Below are 19,882 nucleotides of genomic sequence, written 5' to 3'. Positions count from 1 at the left end.
TTATTTGTTTTCGTTGGATTAATAATACTTTTTACACATGTTGTCGGTCAGTAAATTCATTAAATCCTGCTCAAACTAAGCCATACTACATAACAATATTGTTCTTATTCGTCTATTCAATTCTAAACTATCCTAAATGCCAAATCGTAAAATGTGCAGGAAAGCGAAATTTAGAAATTATGTACCTATACTTAATTCGATTTAGTTCTGTAATATCGAAATATTAAAAAATCATTTTTTGTGTTTCAAATTACAATAAATTTTGGGGAATTTTTTCCAATTTCAAATTTATGAAAAATTCAATACATTGGCAAATAATGTCACTCAGGATACTTAAGAAGTGGCATGAAAATAATTGTTTCTTAAATTCAATATAATCATATGCATTTAGGTTTATACAGAAATGTTGGAAATTTCATAGAGAATCGATTGATGTAAAAAAACGTATTTCGAAAAATTGGCATTTAGGATAGTTTAGAATTAAATAGACGATATATAAAATATCCAAAGTTATGTATGATTTAATTGCATGGTTTTACATATTTTATAGATAGACGTGTATTTTTTGACTATTATCTATTATGGCTTGGTTTTCGCATGGACTAAGTTTAGTGTGTGACAGATCTTAAGAGCCTACCTTCACTATTCTATTCATATTACATGGAGTCCTGAACAATCATTGCAAACAGTTAGAAATTTACTCATAAATAGGGTAACAGTCATGCGACAAGTACAACATCAACCTGTAATTATAACTATGTGTGTCTATGACAATAAATAAACATCAAATATTTCTCGTAGAATATTGGCGATTTTACCTCCGTTGACAACCGGTGCTTCTTAGTGACGCAGGCCAAAAGAATAAATTACTGCAGAGGGCTTTCAGACTCCGCGTGGTAACTCTTGACCCGCGAGAACCAGAACGGCGGGAACTTGCTCTTGACCAGCTCAAAGCTGTTGGAGGAGTCCGTGCCGTTGCTGTTCTTGGTGAAGATGGTATAGCCGCACCACACCAAAGAATTGAACGAGCGAGACTTCTGCGATTGGATCTCCAACTCCTGGAAATAGTGGAACGAAACTGTTAGCTCATAATAATGTGAACAACAATTGAAACACTTTAATTTGGATAACTTTATAGCCTTCCTTACCCAGAAGGTTACAATTTCCTTTATATTTGTGTAAAATGCAGTTTAATAAGTTCGCTTGAATGTACTAGAGAAATGTGTGAATAATTCGTAGTTTTAATGCATTTTTATTTACTTTAATAACCACTATTTTTCACATGAGGCGCCCAATATATTTATAGCTATAGATCTACCATCGTAAGTCCGTAAGCCGGTCGAATTTGAAACTAAAATTGTCTATCAAGGATAAATTTGTCACAAACGCCATTTAATTTTACAACATGTTCCTCGAATTATGGATTGCGCTTGTGTTTTATCTAGCTCTCATGGCGTCAAAATATCAAAAACACATTATATTTAGTGTTGATAAATAAAATATACCTATTAAAAAAAGAGATCAACAAGTAAAAAAAGCTTTTTCCTTTTTAATAAGAAATGTACATACATAATTTTATATTTGATATAGTATTTTATAATCAAACGAGTGTTTGCTGCTAATTTAGGCACGCTGATTTTCTTGCTCGCAAGATTTTTATTGTTTGTACATTTGAAAACATAAAAAGAGCATTTTAGATTATGAATAAACGAATGTGACCTTTTAATATTTGACATTATTCGATAGCTACTTAGCACCAATTATTTAGTAAGTATTTAAAGTAAGCTATATTTTAATATAATCAACAACGAATTATAATGTCTCCACGAAGAAATGAATGCAGACGAAGCGCAATCCGAAAATAACTCCGCAGTAGCGTTTACTGATTGGGCGTTATGACAAATTTATTCCAGACTGAGTCAAATGTTTACATTGTGAAACGTCAGCGTGCAGAATTCGGGACATATATTGTATTATTGAAAATACAGAAGAAATAAGTTATTATTAAATTGTGTTAATTTTTTATTTTAATAATATTTGTACATAAATCTACTACCAATAAAAATTTATAAATAACCATTTTTTGTTAGTTATGGCAACATTCTCAATGTCATACTAGCGCCCTCGCTGAAATGCCAATTCATGATGGTAGATCTATACAGGCGGTGCTTTTTTGTCTATATGGGGTGCACACCACTACCAACAAGCAATACAATAATTTAGTAGATATTAATTACAATAATATCAATGAACATACCAGATGGAAAGTCTGTCCAAGGTTAGTTTCCTGTGTGTTTTCTTTCCGCCGTGGCCTGAACCGGGTGTTGGTGGACTGGAACTGCTTATTCTGGTTGGGCGCAGGCTGCTTCTTCACCACAATTATCACCTGGAAAAGCACCATCAATTATTATCAAATTACATCTGTACATCAACAGAAACGGATCTTGTTAACGTAAGCCGTATTTTGTCAACTAATGGTGTTTTGATAGATTTTCAGTATAGGAGCTCACTCTTTCCGTGCTTATCATAAAGGAAAACTTCATTTTTGGCACACTGCATTAATTTTGTGTTTTAATTATCACTCATAACTTTGGAAAAATCATATCTATCGATACATTTATAACCATCAAATTCCATACATCGTATCCGTCATCCGATCTGTCATTTTGAAGCAAATTAGATACAAAGGATTTTCACATACAAGATATTTGTAATATCGAAGAAATAAAATATATTATAGAATTATTTAAATAAATCGGAAATTATTTTCAGTTACAATGTATATTATGTTATACGGTTTGAAATACTTCATCCGATTACGATTACATCATCTCAATTGTCAGTGCATGCGAAAACGTTTTTAGGCCTGCGTGCTTTGCAACAGTAAAAAACAATTACTGCCGCAACTGTTGTAAGTCGAGGAATACCTGCATAAACATAGCATCAATTATAAATATGTATATTTTTCTTTTTAAAACTACAACAGGTAATACGGCCCGATGAAAGTAAGTAGTGTAGCAGTAGTAGGTATTGAGCTGAATAACTATGTAAATCACTTTAAAGGATATTGGCGCAGATTGCACATGGAAATTTTCTACATTTGCATTTTGATCTTTTGGCGTTTATTGCTTTTTTTATTTCAGGTGAAAATACTATTTAGAAATTATATTTGAGCGTGTATCCTTACTTTATCCCCGTGGAGTCTGTAATGTCCGGAGAGGACTCCTTGCGCCCGGGTAGATCTCTTGAGATAAGCACAGCTGATGCTTGGCTCGTCGGCAGTTGTCAGCATCACCACCAGACCGTCGGGAAAGAATCTGAAGTACACAATAACAAAATTATTAGGATCACAAAAATGTTTGACATTAAGACGATACATCAGTGAAACGGCAAATAATTTTCAACTATAGGCGCGACGTAATTTTGGACTCGCTGGCATTCGGAGAGCGATCGTCGAGGTGTCAATACGTCAATTTGTTTCGTGATGGCGACGGGGGTATTAATTCTTAAATCGTGTAAAGATGACTAAAAACATTACCCATTTACTTGAAAAAGAAAACATGTCAATGAATATATTATTATTGTTACTAATAGAACAATAAACAGAACATTAAATGGACGCATGTTGGATTCATATGACAAATTATATTTCGTTCGGCATGCATCATTTGCACCCGCGACCCGCAATCTGCGCATCGCCTAGCCACGATCTTTTTAGACCGTGCCTCAACTGAGGTATAGCCTTAACAAAACGATGCCTTATGAAATTTAAGTACCTACCTATTAAAATACTTGACATTTCTGGAAAGTTTTTATTATCGTTACACATTGGAACATAGCGACTTGTTACTTTCCCATGCGAATGAAATACACATTTGACATGTTATTGAAGTTATACTTCTTTTGGCGCGATTGGGAAAACAGATCAGAGTGTATTTTTGGCGTGTGACGAAGTTGCACGCGCCGATGCAACACAATTTATTATTATGATTATATTCATTTCGGTCTCGAGGGTACATGCGCATAATGTCATTTAGTCAGTCGTTCAATACAACCAAGTAAACAGCACGTGTTGTAAACATATCGCGTACGTTTTCATCAACCTAATCCACTGTAATATTAATAGATTCAGGTAACGGCTTATTTTATTTTTTATTTGTGATGATCATTCATCTAAATAATTTGGCAATCTGCGAACTGCTATGTCAATTATTACGATTCAATTCCATATTGAGAAACGATGCAACGACCAATCATTTCAGGATAGGCTATTTCTCATTTTCACTCATCATCATCTCATTAGAAATTAACACTACACGTATTTGACATCTTCATGAATTGGACATTACAATGTTGATTATGTTACCTGAGGTATCTGTAGTATTCGATGAGGTGCCACGGCCTGTAGAACTGATCCTGGAAGCTGTTCTCTCCGTGCCTTAGGTATGTGGTCTTGCTGATGTAGCAGCCGTTGAAGCGAAGGCGCGGTCGCTCGATGAACATCTGCCGCCAGTTGGCAAACCCGCACGCCTTCAGGGTGCCGCAGTTCATTCCCCAAGTTCTAAAATGTAACAAACATTAATTTCAATAATATAGAATTAAAAAAAGAACCATTTCATTTGGGTAGGATTGTTATTGGTAAACTTTTTTAACCCGTAATCATCGTAATCCAGACGCTGTAACACTTTACCGCTTAAGCTACTGATCTACTAATCATATCAAAATTTTCTGAAAAACTGAATTACGTGTAAAACTATTATTTATCATAAAAAGAGTTTGAACCTTTAAATTCACGCTGTAAACCGATAAAAGAATTTAAAATTGACAATGATTTTTTTCTTGTAAATATCTAATGTCAGAAGGTTCAACGAGTTCTTTGATTTTCATAAAATAACAGTATCATTTTAATTCTACAAATCGCACCCGGGGAATAATAGTGGCACAACTCGAGAAACTGTTTTTGCAGGAAAGCAGTTTGAATATTTTATTTTGGTGTGTTAAATCAGTTTTTTTTAAATTTACTTTATAATAGCGTGAAGTTGGCACACTTGAGTCATCTCATTTTGAATGTTATCCGCGATAACAATGGCACAATGATCATTGTGCCACTATTTCTGCTTGAATTCAAGTAAAATGTTATAATATGATAATGACATAAATGCTTTTAAGGCCACCATTATATTTTTAAGAATTATGCCGCTATTTGTGCGGATAGAAATTATATCTTGGAACATTTCTGCATACTTAATTCAAAAATGACATTTTGGACTTGTGCCACTATTATTCCCAGGGTGCGAAATATTTCTTTTGAATGACATCCTAGGGTGAGGAATATATGGAAGTAATATCACCGTAGTAAATCTGCAAATCCATTGTCATTTTATAGTTTTAATCAAATAGTTTATATTTACAATTCTGCAATTAGCCGATTACATTTTGTATTCTTTACAGCTCATGCGCATCTCAAAATGTTAGAAATAATTTGTTAAAATACACATGTGCAAGAAAATTTTGCAAGAAATAGCAAATTTACCATGTTGCCCAATCGGCGGATCTTTGAATGGTAAATTACTGCAGAACGGATTCGGATTGCCTAGAGCAGGGGTTCACAAACTTTTTCATCAAAGGTAACTAAGGTAACAAAAGGACAAATCGTTTATTCTTGTGGTCTTGAAAATTATGCATAAATATCACACTAGTGATCTCTGTAACATGTTGACAAATAAAATCAGTAGTCAACAGGTAAAACAAATATCTGAACTATAGATCTAGAAGACAAAATAATTCATACGTACTTGATGCAGACCAGTCGCCATATTTCCTGATCGCGAGCACACAAGTAAAAGCCTCGGCACACGGCTGCGCATCGCTCCAGAGACATGAGATCCAGCTCACTGGAGACTACCCACCGGAGGATGTAAAGCAGGAGCTCCGTAGGCAGGCAGGAAATGTGAGCGATCTATATTGAATGACAGACATGAGTCAATATCATGCAATACAAGACCCAATATCTTGTTTACAAAAATCTGTCATGTGCTTCAGGTCAATTATTATCGTAAAGCAGAGGATAGCATGCATAGGGAGCCACGGTTTCTAATCAAATAGCTGGGTCAAATCCACATGTTTTGCCGTCCATGTATATTTGGATTGAGCATGTGGACAATGGGCTGAGTAAATACTTCATAAAAACAGCTTGACCAATGAAATGATTGACAGAAGGACTATGATTCGATCCTATAATCTGCCATCGTGGCCGATCCTCTCTCACCTTCCGACATGGCAAGTCGCAGAGTGTGGGATGACTCTGCGCGTTCCCTATTCTCCAGGAATGGAGCGTATTAAGGTGAAATAACACTTATATTTTATACACATCAACTTGAGGTGGAATTGAAAATACCTTCTGGTCATATTCAGGAGAGCAGACGCATCCCGTTCTCGATATCATCCGTTCTATCCTTGCGATGAGATCTCCCGCTTCCAGCTCATCTTCGCTAGAGTTGTGAACTCTTGTTTCTTCCGGAAGAATATTCCTTTCTGGAAAAAAAAAATACCTATGTCAATATCATAATACAGTTTGGACCAACCTTTTGTATACCATGTGCCAATTTTTCTCACAGGAGTTCAGATGCGCCATACCAGTCAAGCACCTATTCTACCTTCTTACGTTCACGGTTGGGGTTGGCAAATAGGGATAGCGGGAGGATCTGCTTCGCTTAGGGGAGGAAAAGGTATAACTCACTCACGCAATTAAATTAATTAATTTATGCCAGTTCAAAAAACACACGTTTATTGGAGCACCAATCTACAATAGTCAGAAATGATCTCTTGGACGAGAGGGTGATCGCTATCGTGGACCCCGCTGATGGTGCTACGGCTGCCGGAGAGTCTCGTTTAGTGAAGATAACTCTGTACCATAGTTGTTGGATGTGATCAGAGAGAGAGAGAGAGAGCTCTGAGCGGGATGGAGCACTGAGAGCTTTTAAGCGTTTGGATTTTGCTAGTCTTTCAATGTTTGGTGTTAAATTTGTTACTGAGAGCAGCAGAGAATTCATCAAAGTTGAATCAGTTATTCGCAACCTTCTTTCTTTCTCTCACACACACACACACTGTTCACATCCTACAATTGTAAACTGTCAAAAAAATGGGACAAACTGATGACTAAGAAGGCTGTATGACTTGAACTGAGAGCACTCAGGTGTTGAAAATATGAAGAGAGATTCAGTTATGGCGCCTACTTCAAAAGAATAGGTAGGCACAAAGATTCAATGCGCCACGGTTTGGCCACCGCTGAGTTAGGTGATCTCCGATCGGGGCCTCTGTAATCGAGTGTTTTTCAATGTCTTGCCATAATTGATAAATTCAAAACAAATGAGTGACCACATACCAGTGGCGAAGGGTGGAGGTAGGCTGTTAAGATCCGCCATAAACAGTGCACATTAAACTTTTTCAGACATACATATTTGTTTTCATTGAAATAAGACTATATTTAACAGATAATGTTGGTTAGTTTTTAAAATTTAATTAAACCCTGAGAAACCAAGCCATAATAGGTAATAGTCAAAAAATACACGTCTATCTATAAAATATCTAACATTATACAATTATATCATACATAACTTTGAATATTTTATAAATAGAATAATATTTTTTATTTATTATAGTTTGGTTTAGGCAGGGCTTTATGAATTAAAAAAAATAACCAACAATATGTGTAATATGTATTTTTAATCCAACGAAAACAAATAACTATGAATGAAAAAGTGTGCACAATTTTGTCGTATTGCCCAAATTAGACCAAAACTATTATGGTTTCGTTTAGGCATGGTTTAATTGATTTTCAAAAACTAACTAACACCGTCTGTAAATTGTAGTCTTAGTTCAATAAAAACAAATACATATGACTAAAAAAGTTTAGTGTGCACTATTTATAGCGAATCTTAACAGCCTACCTCCACCCTTCGCCACTGCCACATACATAGATATGGGGATTATTACTGGAAGAATGATATCATCTAATGATATTCAACTCATCCTAAAAGACCCAAAGATAAATCCAAGATATAGCATCTGTACGTTTATAGTGTAAAGGTATACGAACAACCTTTATATTGCAAAACATTCGATAAACCCATTTAGTCTACATGGGAAAGAAAGGCATAGGATGGAATTTGGTAAAGAATGCAGCGGTTGGAAGACAGCTGAAAAAACTTCTAATTTGCACCAAACATTGTCTAAAATTCAATATTTGTTGTGTGTATGACACCAATAATACTATGGATCACAGGTAAAAGTCATAGTATGTAGTTACAGCTACATACTGCACTAAATCTGCACATATAATTATCTTAGCAATATCAGCATATTATTTAATATTTTATGGAATTCACTGGCGTGACAGTCAATGTTCCCTATGTGTATCAAAATGTGTCCACACACATGTTTTCATCCCCCGCACAGTCCTCACACAAAAATATTGTAAAAGAAAGTTTCCTTTGCCAGATTTTAGTTTTGCTCGAATGCACGAAACCATCACATGCACAATTCTTCGACTCATTTCTCGGAAAGGAAGGTCAAGTGCGACTAACGTGAGCATGCAAGTGAAATTTTACATCAAACGGGATCACTATATCCGTTCCGTTCTATCACGTGCCGAACTATAAGAAAAGAAGACACGTATTTTAGTGTTTATCAATGACCACCTATGTGCCGGGTCCTCTACATTTTTTATTCTTTGACATGTTTCAACTTGCAAGAACATTGTCAATACGGTCTCATAGTAGTCCTTATTGTGAAAACATCACAGTTCTTACAATATTTTTTAAACGGTAAAAGTGTTTGTGCCAAAAAGCAGTGTTTTTTACTTAAAATATTTATAATACAAAACTAATAAACAATTTTTGTAATAAATAACTACAGGTGTGTTCAGTTTACATAACAAACAAGGTGAAGGTCAGGGTGAAAAGAAACACATTTTCATAAATGTTTATTTTGCATATAGTTAGTGTTATTATCACGTTTTTCTTAGCTCGTATTCTTGTTTGTCCAGTGGTTGTTTATCCAGTACAAATCTTGCAATCGATTTTTAACTAACTTCCCGACTAGCTAGACATTTGAAACTTTTAGAATATATCAGAACACGATGCCAATGCATTCTTTTAATACTTTTAGCCATCTTTAAGTAGAATTGAATTCATTTTCAGTTAATTCTGTTTTGTATGAAAAGTTATTTCGGAAGAAATTCGTAATCCAATCCACTATTATTGGTTGCTAAGTGGTGGTCCTAGCAACTAAATTATTAATATATACGTGCGTTACTATGGAAATCAAAATGACATTTCAGTATTCTATATTTGTTTGTTTGTTGCAAAATAGCAAAAAAATGATTTGTTGACAATTGCCTTATTTGTCCTAAATTATTAATACATAGAATTATCAAGTTTATATGATTCAACAGAAAATTAGAAACGTGGTATATAAAAAGTTCTTTTTATCTTGTAATTATTATTATATAAAATCACTGAAATTAATAAATACCTTAAAAATATATATAAGTTTTAATGAAAAATTGTATGTGTGTTTGTGGGGGAGGTGTAAATTTAGCGCACCTGGTGACGGGTGACACCAACCCTAGTTACGCCACTGCTCAGATGCGTTGATGATCCGCACACACAATAGAAAAATTAGAGAGAACGTTGGTGACAGTGAATAAATAATACTGTAAAGTTTGCTACAAATAAATCAGCATTGCGAAATTTATGAAATGAAAATGACTTGATCTTACCGGAAGTTGGGTGCGGTGACTCATCTCGGCCACCCTTTGACTTCATTTTGGTACTCTCGTACAGTCTGAACTCAATGTCGGGTATCAGCTGTACGGCCCGCTTGTAGAACTGGATGGCTTCGTATAATTTACCGTTCTGTTCGTGCTCCACACCCTTCAAGAAGAGCTTTTTGGCCTGAAAATGACAAATCGGCAATAAAATTTTGTTCTACACAGTGAGAAACAAATGCAGTCCAGTCCGTTCAAAGCTTGCACTTGCACGTTAACAGTGATGATAGTAACTCACAGGACCATACAAAGATACGCAAAGTTTGATACAAAACTGCTGCTCTAGTTGTTCTATAGTTTTGTATGAAATTAAAATCCCGTGGGCTCTGTATACTTCCTCACTCACAGGCTGACTGCCAGCAACTGACACTTCCAGCAGATGGAAAGAAATTCATGCATGTGCATGAAAGTATCATCTGCCTCTCCGACGGAGGAAACTTTGCGTATTTTACAACCCTTGTACTATAAAATCAAATCTTTCGCATCCCACCGCTAACCTTGGAAGACACGCAAAATAAGTCTTTTTAACACATTCCATTTCCATATCACTTCTCAACATACATGATATTGCGCAATAGCATACTTTTGTGGATTACCCGTCGAGTGAACAATAATTAACACACCTTATCTTCGTCTGATTCAACAGCAGAGTTGGCATTCGGTTCCGCACTGGGGCCAGAAGACCGTAAGTTGTTTTGATTGTTCAGAGCATCGGTAGAAGATTGATTCGGCGCCTGTTTGGCAGGAGAGCCCAATTCCCTCTGCCACTGCTGACGGAAAGATGTCAACACATCCTCAACAGGATCCGCCTCCTGTGTCTATGATGAAACAGAAAATATGTATTAAATTATCATTAATTATAATCAGTGACTTCCCGACCATGTCCGATCCTAATAAGATCATATGGGCCTCCACAGGGTGGAGGGTTGTATTAACAGATTTTGATATTACGAGAAATGGATGTCAGCCACTTGCTCAACCTATTAATTCCATACTCTGGCTCATACACAAATTGAAAAACAATGTGTACTTGCCAGGACCCAGGATTCGAGCCTGGGGCCCACAACGCTATAGGCCGACGCTTAAGCCGCGGGGCCATCGTGGGTGGATGGAAATATTAATTCAATGTAAATTAATACACTTTTTAAAATAGTGGGTGTAACTGGAGAAATCACCAAATCATCCAAAGTCTAAAGTTACTTTTTTTCTAACCATCTCTAAACTCTATATGAGAGTTATGTAGTAGAATTAATAGATGGCGTCAACCAATGATTCTCCTATTTTTTAATAATTCATTATATCATGACAATCTATTACTTTACAGGAGAACAGTCTGAAAAAAGGATTTTATTAGTTTTGTTACACATTTTTCACCAACTGCCTGCCAAAAGCTGTTGTAGCCAGAAGAGGTGTTGTTAACGTTAAAGATGGCATTATAATTATTCCAACACCCTAAACAACTTATTTTTGCCACAATTGTCCCTACCGCAGTGGCGAATGGTGTCTGTAGAAGGTAGGTAGGCAGGTAGAAAACTGAAAGTAAGTTCAAGGACGGCCATATTTACAAGACTTGAATTTGAATTTTGTTGATCTTCGGTATTTTACTGAACAAAAAATATTATATTTTACCTTTTAATAATAGATGTCACAAAAAAAAACAACAGGCACTAAAATAGATGCAAAAAAGTAATGCCTAACCGCAATTCGACGACGGACTAGAAAAGTCTCGGTAGTTCAGCGTTTTGTCGAAGAGACTGTTTTGCATCAAATCCCGCGTGAAAAATTTTTTGAACATAATTATACAAAAACACATCACAGTTAACATGTCAGGCTTTTATACCTATAGCCTCAGGTTTCAACATTGTGGATGTGTGAAATGTACTAAATTAGTCGAAACCTTTGTTAGATAGTGTTTGTGTTATAGATCGATGATTAGTGGAATTGCTATGTGCCGTTTGGTTGTCCAAGTCGACAATCAATTTATAATACCTACAGACAGATTGTGAAATTATATTTCTTGTGGAATATAAAATAAACAAATAGGTAAGTTAATAGGCAATTAAAAATATTTTTATTAAAAGGGTACTTATGTAGGTAAAAATAAATAATAATATGTAGAGTATGTAATATAACCAGATTGTCAGTTTTTAGAAGATTAATTAAAATACTTTAAATGTAATACACCCACGCTGGTCGAGCGGGTAACGTGTCAGCCTGTAATATCATGGGTCCCGGATTCGAATCCCGGGTATGGCAAATTCACGTGTTGTTTTTCAATGTGTGTTTGGACCTAACAGGTTGAGCAAGTGGCAAACATTTATTTCTCGTAAAAACAAAAAAATCTGTTTATACAACTTCCACTCTGTGAAGGTCCATATATCTTATACGGGGTTTCCCAAACTATGTTCCGCGGAACACTTGTGGTCTGTGGAATGTGAATAGGTGCAAAAATAGGTACAAAACAAGGTGTTCCGTTAAAATTTCAGGATTTATGAAGTGTTCCATCGCAGGAAAAGTTTGGGGAAAACTGTTTGATTCTTAGAAACTAAGGATCAAACATGGTATTTCAGAAAAAAATAATTGTAAGGCTTTCTTTTTATTGCAGCCATAAAAAATACCACTTCTTTCTTTAATACACAAAGAACATTCACCAGAGTATTATAATAAAATTGAAAGCTCCTTGAAAAGTTCACCTAACAATTTGAGTTTACCTGATTGTCTTCGGCAGAGCCTTCGGGATCTTCGAGGCTCTGAAAATCGAACGAGGATGGCTCTTCTTGCTCCTCACTTTCACATTCACCAGCCGAAGTACCGCCGCCTTCGCCTGACTATAAATAAACAGAAAATATGCCCTATGTAATATATCGCTAACTATGCAGGTACGTTTTCATACTAAAAGATACGCCAACGTGCGTAGAAATAATGAATCTTCTCAAAAACTAAATGCTCTTGTCGAACCCATGGTTAAGCAAAAACTGGAATGCTTTTCTGACGTTTCCCCCGTTTATATTCAGCGGAAAACTTAAAAATATTTCGTCTCGTGGTGCAATGTTTTGATTATGAAACCGTAAGGTCACAATATGGGGACGTCGAGTGATAAGAAAATCGCAGGAATTACGGCGGCATCCCTTAATTTTTGTGCCGGAATTCACTCACCATTGTATAATTTGTACTTCCACGCGACTCTTTCAGCGCAAATAATCACGGTCGGAGAATCTGAATATTATTTTATAGCAGCTGACGATTTGCAACTTTGACAAGTTAGCGGCCATAGTTAATAAACAGATGATAAAACAGTTTCCGCATTGCCGACCTAATCGATGTATTTTGTAACGGCAGCCGTGTTGCCAATCGTACTATAATTATAGTATTTGTACTATAATTTTGGTCCGCGTACTATGTACGATATAAAACAGGTATCATCATCAGCCTGAATCTATCCACTGCTGGATGAAGGCCTCTACGAGCTGATTTTACTTCTCTCGGTCCTGTGCATTGCGTTGCCTCGTACTTCTGCAGAACTTTATCATTTCATCGATCCAACGACCTCTAGGTCCTTGCGGACGTTTTGTACTTCTTGGATACTGCTGGATGACTAGATTTGTCCAACGATTGTCTCTTATTCGAGCTATGTGTCCAGCCCATCTCATAAAACAGATATATTACGCCCAAAATACTATAATTTTGAATATCGGAAAAAATGTGTAAATAGTACCTACTAAAATTTCGTTCGATAAATTGGTGCAAAGTACTATAGTAATTCCGCAATATAGAAAGATTTGGAGAACTTGGAAAAAAAATGCTCGAAAAATGAAATTTATTGAATGCTTCGGTAAGTATTTTTGGTCGAATATCTAAATAAAAAGGGGTCTCGGAGTTTCTCAAATTCTCCGTTATTTTTTTCTGAGAAACAAAAAACCTTTACATTTTCAACAGATGACAACGCGTACTATATTTTTTCCCCAAATACTATAATTTTGGAGGCTCTGTACTATAATTCCACTTTGAAGCAACACTGAACGTCGTTGACAGCGTAGTTGACAGATATCACATATTTCGATTCGATAAACATTCGGTTTTTTATTAAACAAACATTGTTTTATTCGATTGTTGAGATATTACTACTCGTAAATAAATAGTTGCAATATTTAGCGTGCCTGAATTCTATCCATGAATACATTTTAAAGGTTATCGGCTGTTTGTTTACATAGCTGTTATAATGATGGTGTCTTATCAAGAAAATATGTCGAAAAATATACCGGTCAGTGATTAATATATCGATAAAAGACGTAGCTAATTGAATCATGAAAAAGGTGTGGGTGAAACGAGAAGATGCGTACAGCAAACCGTCGATTTTTAGACAAAAAAAGAAGTTAGTTCTGATAATTTTCCTAGTGATTGCTGTATTGTTCTTTTTTTATCAGTTTCTATTTATATCGCTTCTCACAAAGTCTGAATCGGACCTAGGTAAAAAGGAACAAGCCAAGATAGTTATGGATCACGTTTCCAAAAGTCCTCATGTGAAATCGGCAGTGGACATTGGCAGTGTGTTCGACGATAAAGGCTTAGTGAAGGGCACTCGCTTGATGGATTTGATAAATTATAAACCCAACTCTGACGGCAAGTTCACCTGTTTTATTTCTAAATTGGAAATCGACTTCTCATTGGTCAACGACAACTATTGTGATTGTCCGGAAGATGGCAGCGACGAACCGGGAACGAACGCTTGTGAAAAGGGACACTTTTATTGCAAATATCAACAGAGGCATCGGACGGGCCGAGGACACCCTCAAAGGATTCAATCGAGCAGAGTGAACGATGGAATCTGCGACTGCTGCGACGGTTCTGACGAGTGGCGCAAGTTACAATTGGTACACCACATTCCGCTGGAACTTCAAAAAAAACTAGGAAGATATCAAGTACCTTGTCCAAATGTATGCTTGAATTCATAGTTCACATATCCGTAGGCCAGCTCCAGATGATGCAATAATTCGTATGATTATCCAAAAAGACAAATAATAGCACCTGTACACGTGCGTGGTTTTACTAGCACCAATAGTGTGTAAATTAAGCTATCGCGATAATAACTGTTTACACACTGACAACAAAAAACGACTCAAAACAGTAGTAGTACAAAACTTAAATCCATCAGAATTTAAATTCAAATTCCATCAAGTACCTTCGGCCGATATTATTAATATTATCAATAACTGTTTACATGTAAAAGTGCTGACTGTCTTGCCAATATCATTCTTCAAGTGTAAGCGAGATGCTTTGTTGTCATTGTATAGTACTATTTGACAGGTTGTGAAAATTCGTGAACGTCAAAATGCTATGTACTTAGTTCATATTTATTCTGGCAGGTTTGCCATTACCATTCTACTGCGCATATGTCATGCAAGTTACGACTGTCACATAAACATTCAGAAGCCGCTAAACTTTTTTCGATCCATGCATGTGGTCTTGCAACAAGCACGATAATACATGTTTACATTTGCATTTTTTCATTAATGGTCGCGACAATACATACTGCCACCAATAAACCCATGCACATGTAAACGGGCTATTAGCGCCGGCTAGACGCTCATGCTTTACGACAAGCCTACCTTCGCAAACCGGTTTGTATCAAAAAGCTCGTGCGTATGGAATGGACGGGAAAACTGTACACGCAAACCTAAAAGCTCTGTAAAAGTGTTCCGTATTTCATTATACCGCGCAGGCAAGTCACTGCCGTCTAGCTGGTGCATTAATGGATAATATTATCTCACGTATCGGAATATAATAGTACTTGTATTAAAATAACATTATTCATATGAATTAATGCATCATCCGTAGCTGCATTAGATTTATCTACGTTACCAATATTTAGGAAATAATAAAATATCTTCTTACCTAGCATTTCCAAATACCATTATATTTTTTATTAGTTTGTCCAAGCATGACATCTATTTAAGAAAAAATATTAAGACTGGCAACACTGACTGCAGATTTGCAGAATTGCCTGGTGACAGAAATATAGAAGTCGCATCGGTAACTGTGGAGCAGTTTGGTCCTACTCATAAGTATATAATTATTTCACACATCGTATTTGTCCATAAATGAAGTCATACAATTTTCTGTATATTTTGACCACTATTGTCTCAAAAATTCCCTCTCCCATTTGTCGAAAATGATCTATTTCAGTTTTATATTCTCAACGAATATTCATTCTCCAAAGAAAATGAGTATATTTTGTTGGTTTTGTCAGACCGCCTCACTTCCCTTGAGTTTAATATCATATATGAACATCCGCGTAGGATCCAACGGCGGCAAACGTAGACAACAACTTTGCATCTTAGAACAAGAGCACTCGAGCTACAAAATACTAGTGTCATATCAAAAACTGACCGGCGTCTTTATTCCAATGTACCCACAGCGAGTGAAATGTATCGAGTTGCCTAGAGTAACTAAGTTAATAACAACTCGATAATCGCGACATAATACATTCCACTAATGGTGTGTGTATGGGAATAAAGGTGCAGGAAAACAATAGCACTATTGGTAGACACCATGTTCTTTACACTAAGATCGGTGTTTGCATTCATACACCTAACAATACTATCTCTTGGGAATGGCCTTTGCCACTAGCCCGAAACGTTGAGGAAAGAAAAAAGGAAGAACACCCATTGATCACTCAAAAATGTATACAAATTGATAACAAGCAACCGTAAAAGCTTCATATCATAATATGCATATTATGCAGTTGTATTTTTCTGGTTGGTATCAATGTAGTTTTCCGGCATGTATACCCTAGCTCTTTAGCGTTCCATTTCACAGTAGGTTGACACTGTCTATATTGACAGACCCTATATATTCATCATCATCAGCCTGAGTCTATCCACTGCTGGATGAAGGCCTCTTCAAACTGCTTCCACTTCTCTAGGTCCTGTGCGTTGCGTTTCCACGTCGTACTTCCGCAGAACTTTATCATTTCATCGATCCAGCGGCCTCTAGGTCTATCTTGCGGACGTTTTGTACCTCTTGGATACTACTGGATGACTAAATTTATCCAAAGATTGTCTCTTCTTCGAGCTATGTGTCCAGCCCATCTCCATTTGAGGCTTTTGATGAACTCTATCACATCGCAAACCCTTGTCTGCTTCCTTATCCACTCATTCCTCTTTTTGTCCTTTCACGTTATGCCCAGCATGCACCTCTCCATAACACGTGCTACTCTAAGTTTCTGGATCTCTCTTTTACTTAGGGTCCATGTTTCACACGCATATGTGATTACTGGATGCACACACTGGTTGAACACTTTGCGCTTTAGGCACAGTGGAAGATCACTTTTGAAGACATTGTTCAGCCTTACTTACATTAATATTACTTTATTATAAAATCTATTTAAACTTTAAGAATATTTCATCTGTCCTGTGAAATAATGAATATAATGCCAAGACCATATATTTTCCATGAACTGTCTTCCTGTATTTGTCTTTAATTCTTTGTACAAATTGGGATATCTTGTCGAATAGTAGGTACGTATAGAAAAGACGCTTATGTCACATTTCTTCATTTGATTCATTCAGCATCATCCATCTTCACTCCCCTCTATCTGCTGCAAGCTCTCGACTTGCTCGCCTCTCTCTTAACTGTATGGATGCTGTCACATTGTACACAGTCCAACAGCCAACGAATCTTCGTTTCTACTTTCATCTATCGTAGAGGCGTCTCTTGGATTGTTAGGTGTTTTCCATTGTTGAAACATGACCTGTTCAACGGATCCTCAATATAATAAGAGCATATTATTTTGGTTAGAGCTCTCCCAGATGGTGCAATCTGACTCACACTCAACCTCATTGAGCTGTCCACATGCACTCACGGTGTATCACCGGTACTCATGCGTAAAGCGTTGCGAGGTACACGCCGTATGAATAAGCTCGTACTTAATCTACCTGTCATATTAAAAGAATTTCTCAATATACCCAGTCATCCAGACAAGGTTTAATTCCCTCGTTTAGTTATATTTCATGGCAGCTTTTGGAATCGTACCCAATTTCTTAATATAAAATTTGATACCTAACACCCCTGTTAAACTAAAGTAAAAACTTTTATAGAATCAACAGTTTTTTTCTGAGATCAGAAAATGGCATGAGTTTTTCAAAGAACCAGAAAAATTGTTTATTCTAGAAGTAAAAAGGATTTTTTTCTTTTCAATTATCTGGATACATGAATATCTGGACTGCATTCATTTATAATTGGTTCCAAAAATGGATGCTCTATTGTTGTTAGATTGAATTAAACTGTATTAATTTGTTGTTGAAACTAAGACCCGTTTCACACGGGACACCTGTGTGGCGAGCTTCCGTATTTACATATAAATGAACGCGACACTCATGTGTCCGCGTTTGAACGCGCCCATTCAGTTATGTGTAAATGCGGAATCTCACCACGCCGGTGGCGCCACACATGTGTCCCATGTGAAACGGGTCTAAATACCATATAAAATTATAAAGAAAATTCATATTAATTTTTAAAATTGAATTCGAATTTTTATTATTGAACAATTTCACAGTCAGTTATGTTTATGATAAATAATTGTAAGGAAAAACTATGTTAAATAATATCTACGATGCACTATTAATTGTTAAGGTTCACTTAATTCACTATGTATTTGTTTGTACATCTTCTCTATAAAAGATAAATTGGCTGTGCTGTAAAATGTAGTGAATATGTACTACATTCATTTCTCAACTGAGTTGTAATTTTACCTTCACTAGAATAAAATTTGGTTACACGTTTTCTACAATGCTGTTTCTTTTTATTGATCCTTACACGCCAATGTCACGTGGTGGGGCTACAAGATGCTGGCATGGCCTGGAAAGATACAGGAGACTGATGAGCGACAGGGATTCAGGGTAGTCTCCAAATGCTTCATCCAATACATGGATCAGTGGCGAAGACTCCATACTAGGCGATTATTTGAAGCCTGCCTTCATAAGAAAAATATTTTTTAATTGCATATTGACTTATTTATATAATCACTTGATTATATTATATTCTATAAAATAATTTATTTTGCCAACGAGAGATGCTGTGTGTGTAGCAGTGGCGAAGGGTGGAGGTAGGCTGTTAAGATTCGCTATAAATAGTGCACACTAAACTTTTTTAGTCATATTTATTTGATTTTATTGAACTAAGACTACAATTTACAGATGGTGTTAGTTAGTTTTTAAAAATCAATTAAACCCAGCCTAAACGAAACCATAATAGTTTTGGTCTAATTTGGGCAAAACGACAAAATTGTGCACACTTTTTCATTCATAGTTATTTGTTTTCATTGGATTAAAAATACATATTACACATATTGTTGGTTAATTTTTTTAATTCATTAAGCCCTGCCTAAACCAAACTATAATAAATAAAAAATATTATTCTATTTATAAAATATTCAAAGTTATGTATGATTTAATTGCATAATTTTAGATATTTTATAGATAGACATGTATTTTTTGACTATTATCTATTATGGCTTGGTTTCTCAGGGTTTAATTGAATTTTAAAAACTAACTAACACTATCTGTAAATTGTAGTCTTATTGCAATGAAAACAAATATATGTATGTCTGAAAAAGTTTAATGTGCACTGTTTATGGCGGATCTTAACAGCCTACCTCCACCCTTCGCCACTGGTGTGTAGGAATGTATAACACAGATAATTACAAAACAATCTGCAAATGTTTTAAAAAATATACCACAGCGCGCCATCTGTCTTGACGTAAATAAAGGTCGGATTATGTTTCAAATAATTCTCAATTTTTTTTCATATGGACTTTATGTCACGTAGCCCCGGCCAGTTTATCGAATTGTATTAACTAAGGTAAGCTCCGATCGCAGAGCCTAAAACTAAATAATTAATAATTAGATAATTTAAAAAAATAATTTCTATGGTGTTTAATCGAATATTAATAAATATAGACTGTTTTTAAAAATAAAAAGAATTATCTAATGATTTTTGATATGTATAAATGTTTTGAAAAAATACATAATTTAAACAGTTGATCGTTTAATTTTA

General features: G+C 35.7%; 2 protein-coding genes and 1 long non-coding RNA gene across 3 annotated transcripts in view; 1 reads left to right on the top strand and 2 right to left on the bottom strand.

Annotated features, from left to right (window-relative positions):
* Positions 1-18,613, bottom strand: part of LOC147073085 (uncharacterized) — a 692,917-nt gene extending 674,304 nt beyond the window's left edge. Inside the window, exons 1-2 of the long non-coding RNA XR_015070454.1 lie at positions 18,296-18,613; positions 15,799-18,133 (exon numbers count right to left, since the gene is read on the bottom strand). This is a non-coding gene — a long non-coding RNA (uncharacterized LOC147073085). The remainder of the gene's footprint in view (positions 1-15,798; positions 18,134-18,295) is intronic.
* LOC147073087 (F-box only protein 9) lies at positions 22-13,110 on the bottom strand. Its single transcript, XM_085945200.1, has 10 exons — positions 12,986-13,110; positions 12,541-12,657; positions 10,453-10,647; positions 9,782-9,956; positions 6,398-6,534; positions 5,796-5,959; positions 4,367-4,561; positions 3,188-3,317; positions 2,258-2,386; positions 22-1,058 (listed from the first exon to the last, which is right to left on the bottom strand). Exons 1-10 carry the CDS (start codon positions 12,986-12,988, stop codon positions 867-869), a joined length of 1,437 nt encoding a protein of 478 aa, XP_085801326.1. The 5' UTR covers positions 12,989-13,110; the 3' UTR covers positions 22-866.
* On the top strand, positions 13,993-15,804 carry LOC147073086 (uncharacterized). Its single transcript, XM_085945224.1, has one exon. The coding sequence runs from the start codon at positions 14,134-14,136 to the stop codon at positions 14,779-14,781; it is 648 nt and encodes a 215-aa protein (XP_085801350.1). The 5' UTR covers positions 13,993-14,133; the 3' UTR covers positions 14,782-15,804.
* Positions 18,614-19,882: the final 1,269 nt, after the last annotated feature.

This window comes from Rhyacophila brunnea, unplaced genomic scaffold (genome assembly GCF_057557595.1).
Source record: "Rhyacophila brunnea isolate RB1 unplaced genomic scaffold, BYU_Rbru_1.0 scaffold_18, whole genome shotgun sequence".
Classification (NCBI taxonomy): domain Eukaryota; kingdom Metazoa; phylum Arthropoda; class Insecta; order Trichoptera; family Rhyacophilidae; genus Rhyacophila; species Rhyacophila brunnea.
The sequence above is the reverse complement of the archived record's forward strand: the minus strand, read 5'-3'. Positions and strand labels throughout refer to the sequence as shown.

What these genes read in the sequence shown, in the direction of transcription:
- LOC147073087 (XM_085945200.1), bottom strand. An exon ending in GCTCTGCCGAAGACAATCAG is followed by an intron (nt 10,648 to 12,540) that starts GTAAACTCAAAT and finishes GTTTCATCATAG; the next exon opens with ACACAGGAGGCGGATCCTGT. An exon ending in TTGGACAGACTTTCCATCTG is followed by an intron (nt 1,059 to 2,257) that starts GTATGTTCATTG and finishes CACTATTTCCAG; the next exon opens with GAGTTGGAGATCCAATCGCA.
- LOC147073086 (XM_085945224.1), top strand. Translation starts at nt 14,134, where the DNA reads ATGAAAAAGGTGTGGGTGAAACGAGAAGATGCGTACAGCAAACCGTCG.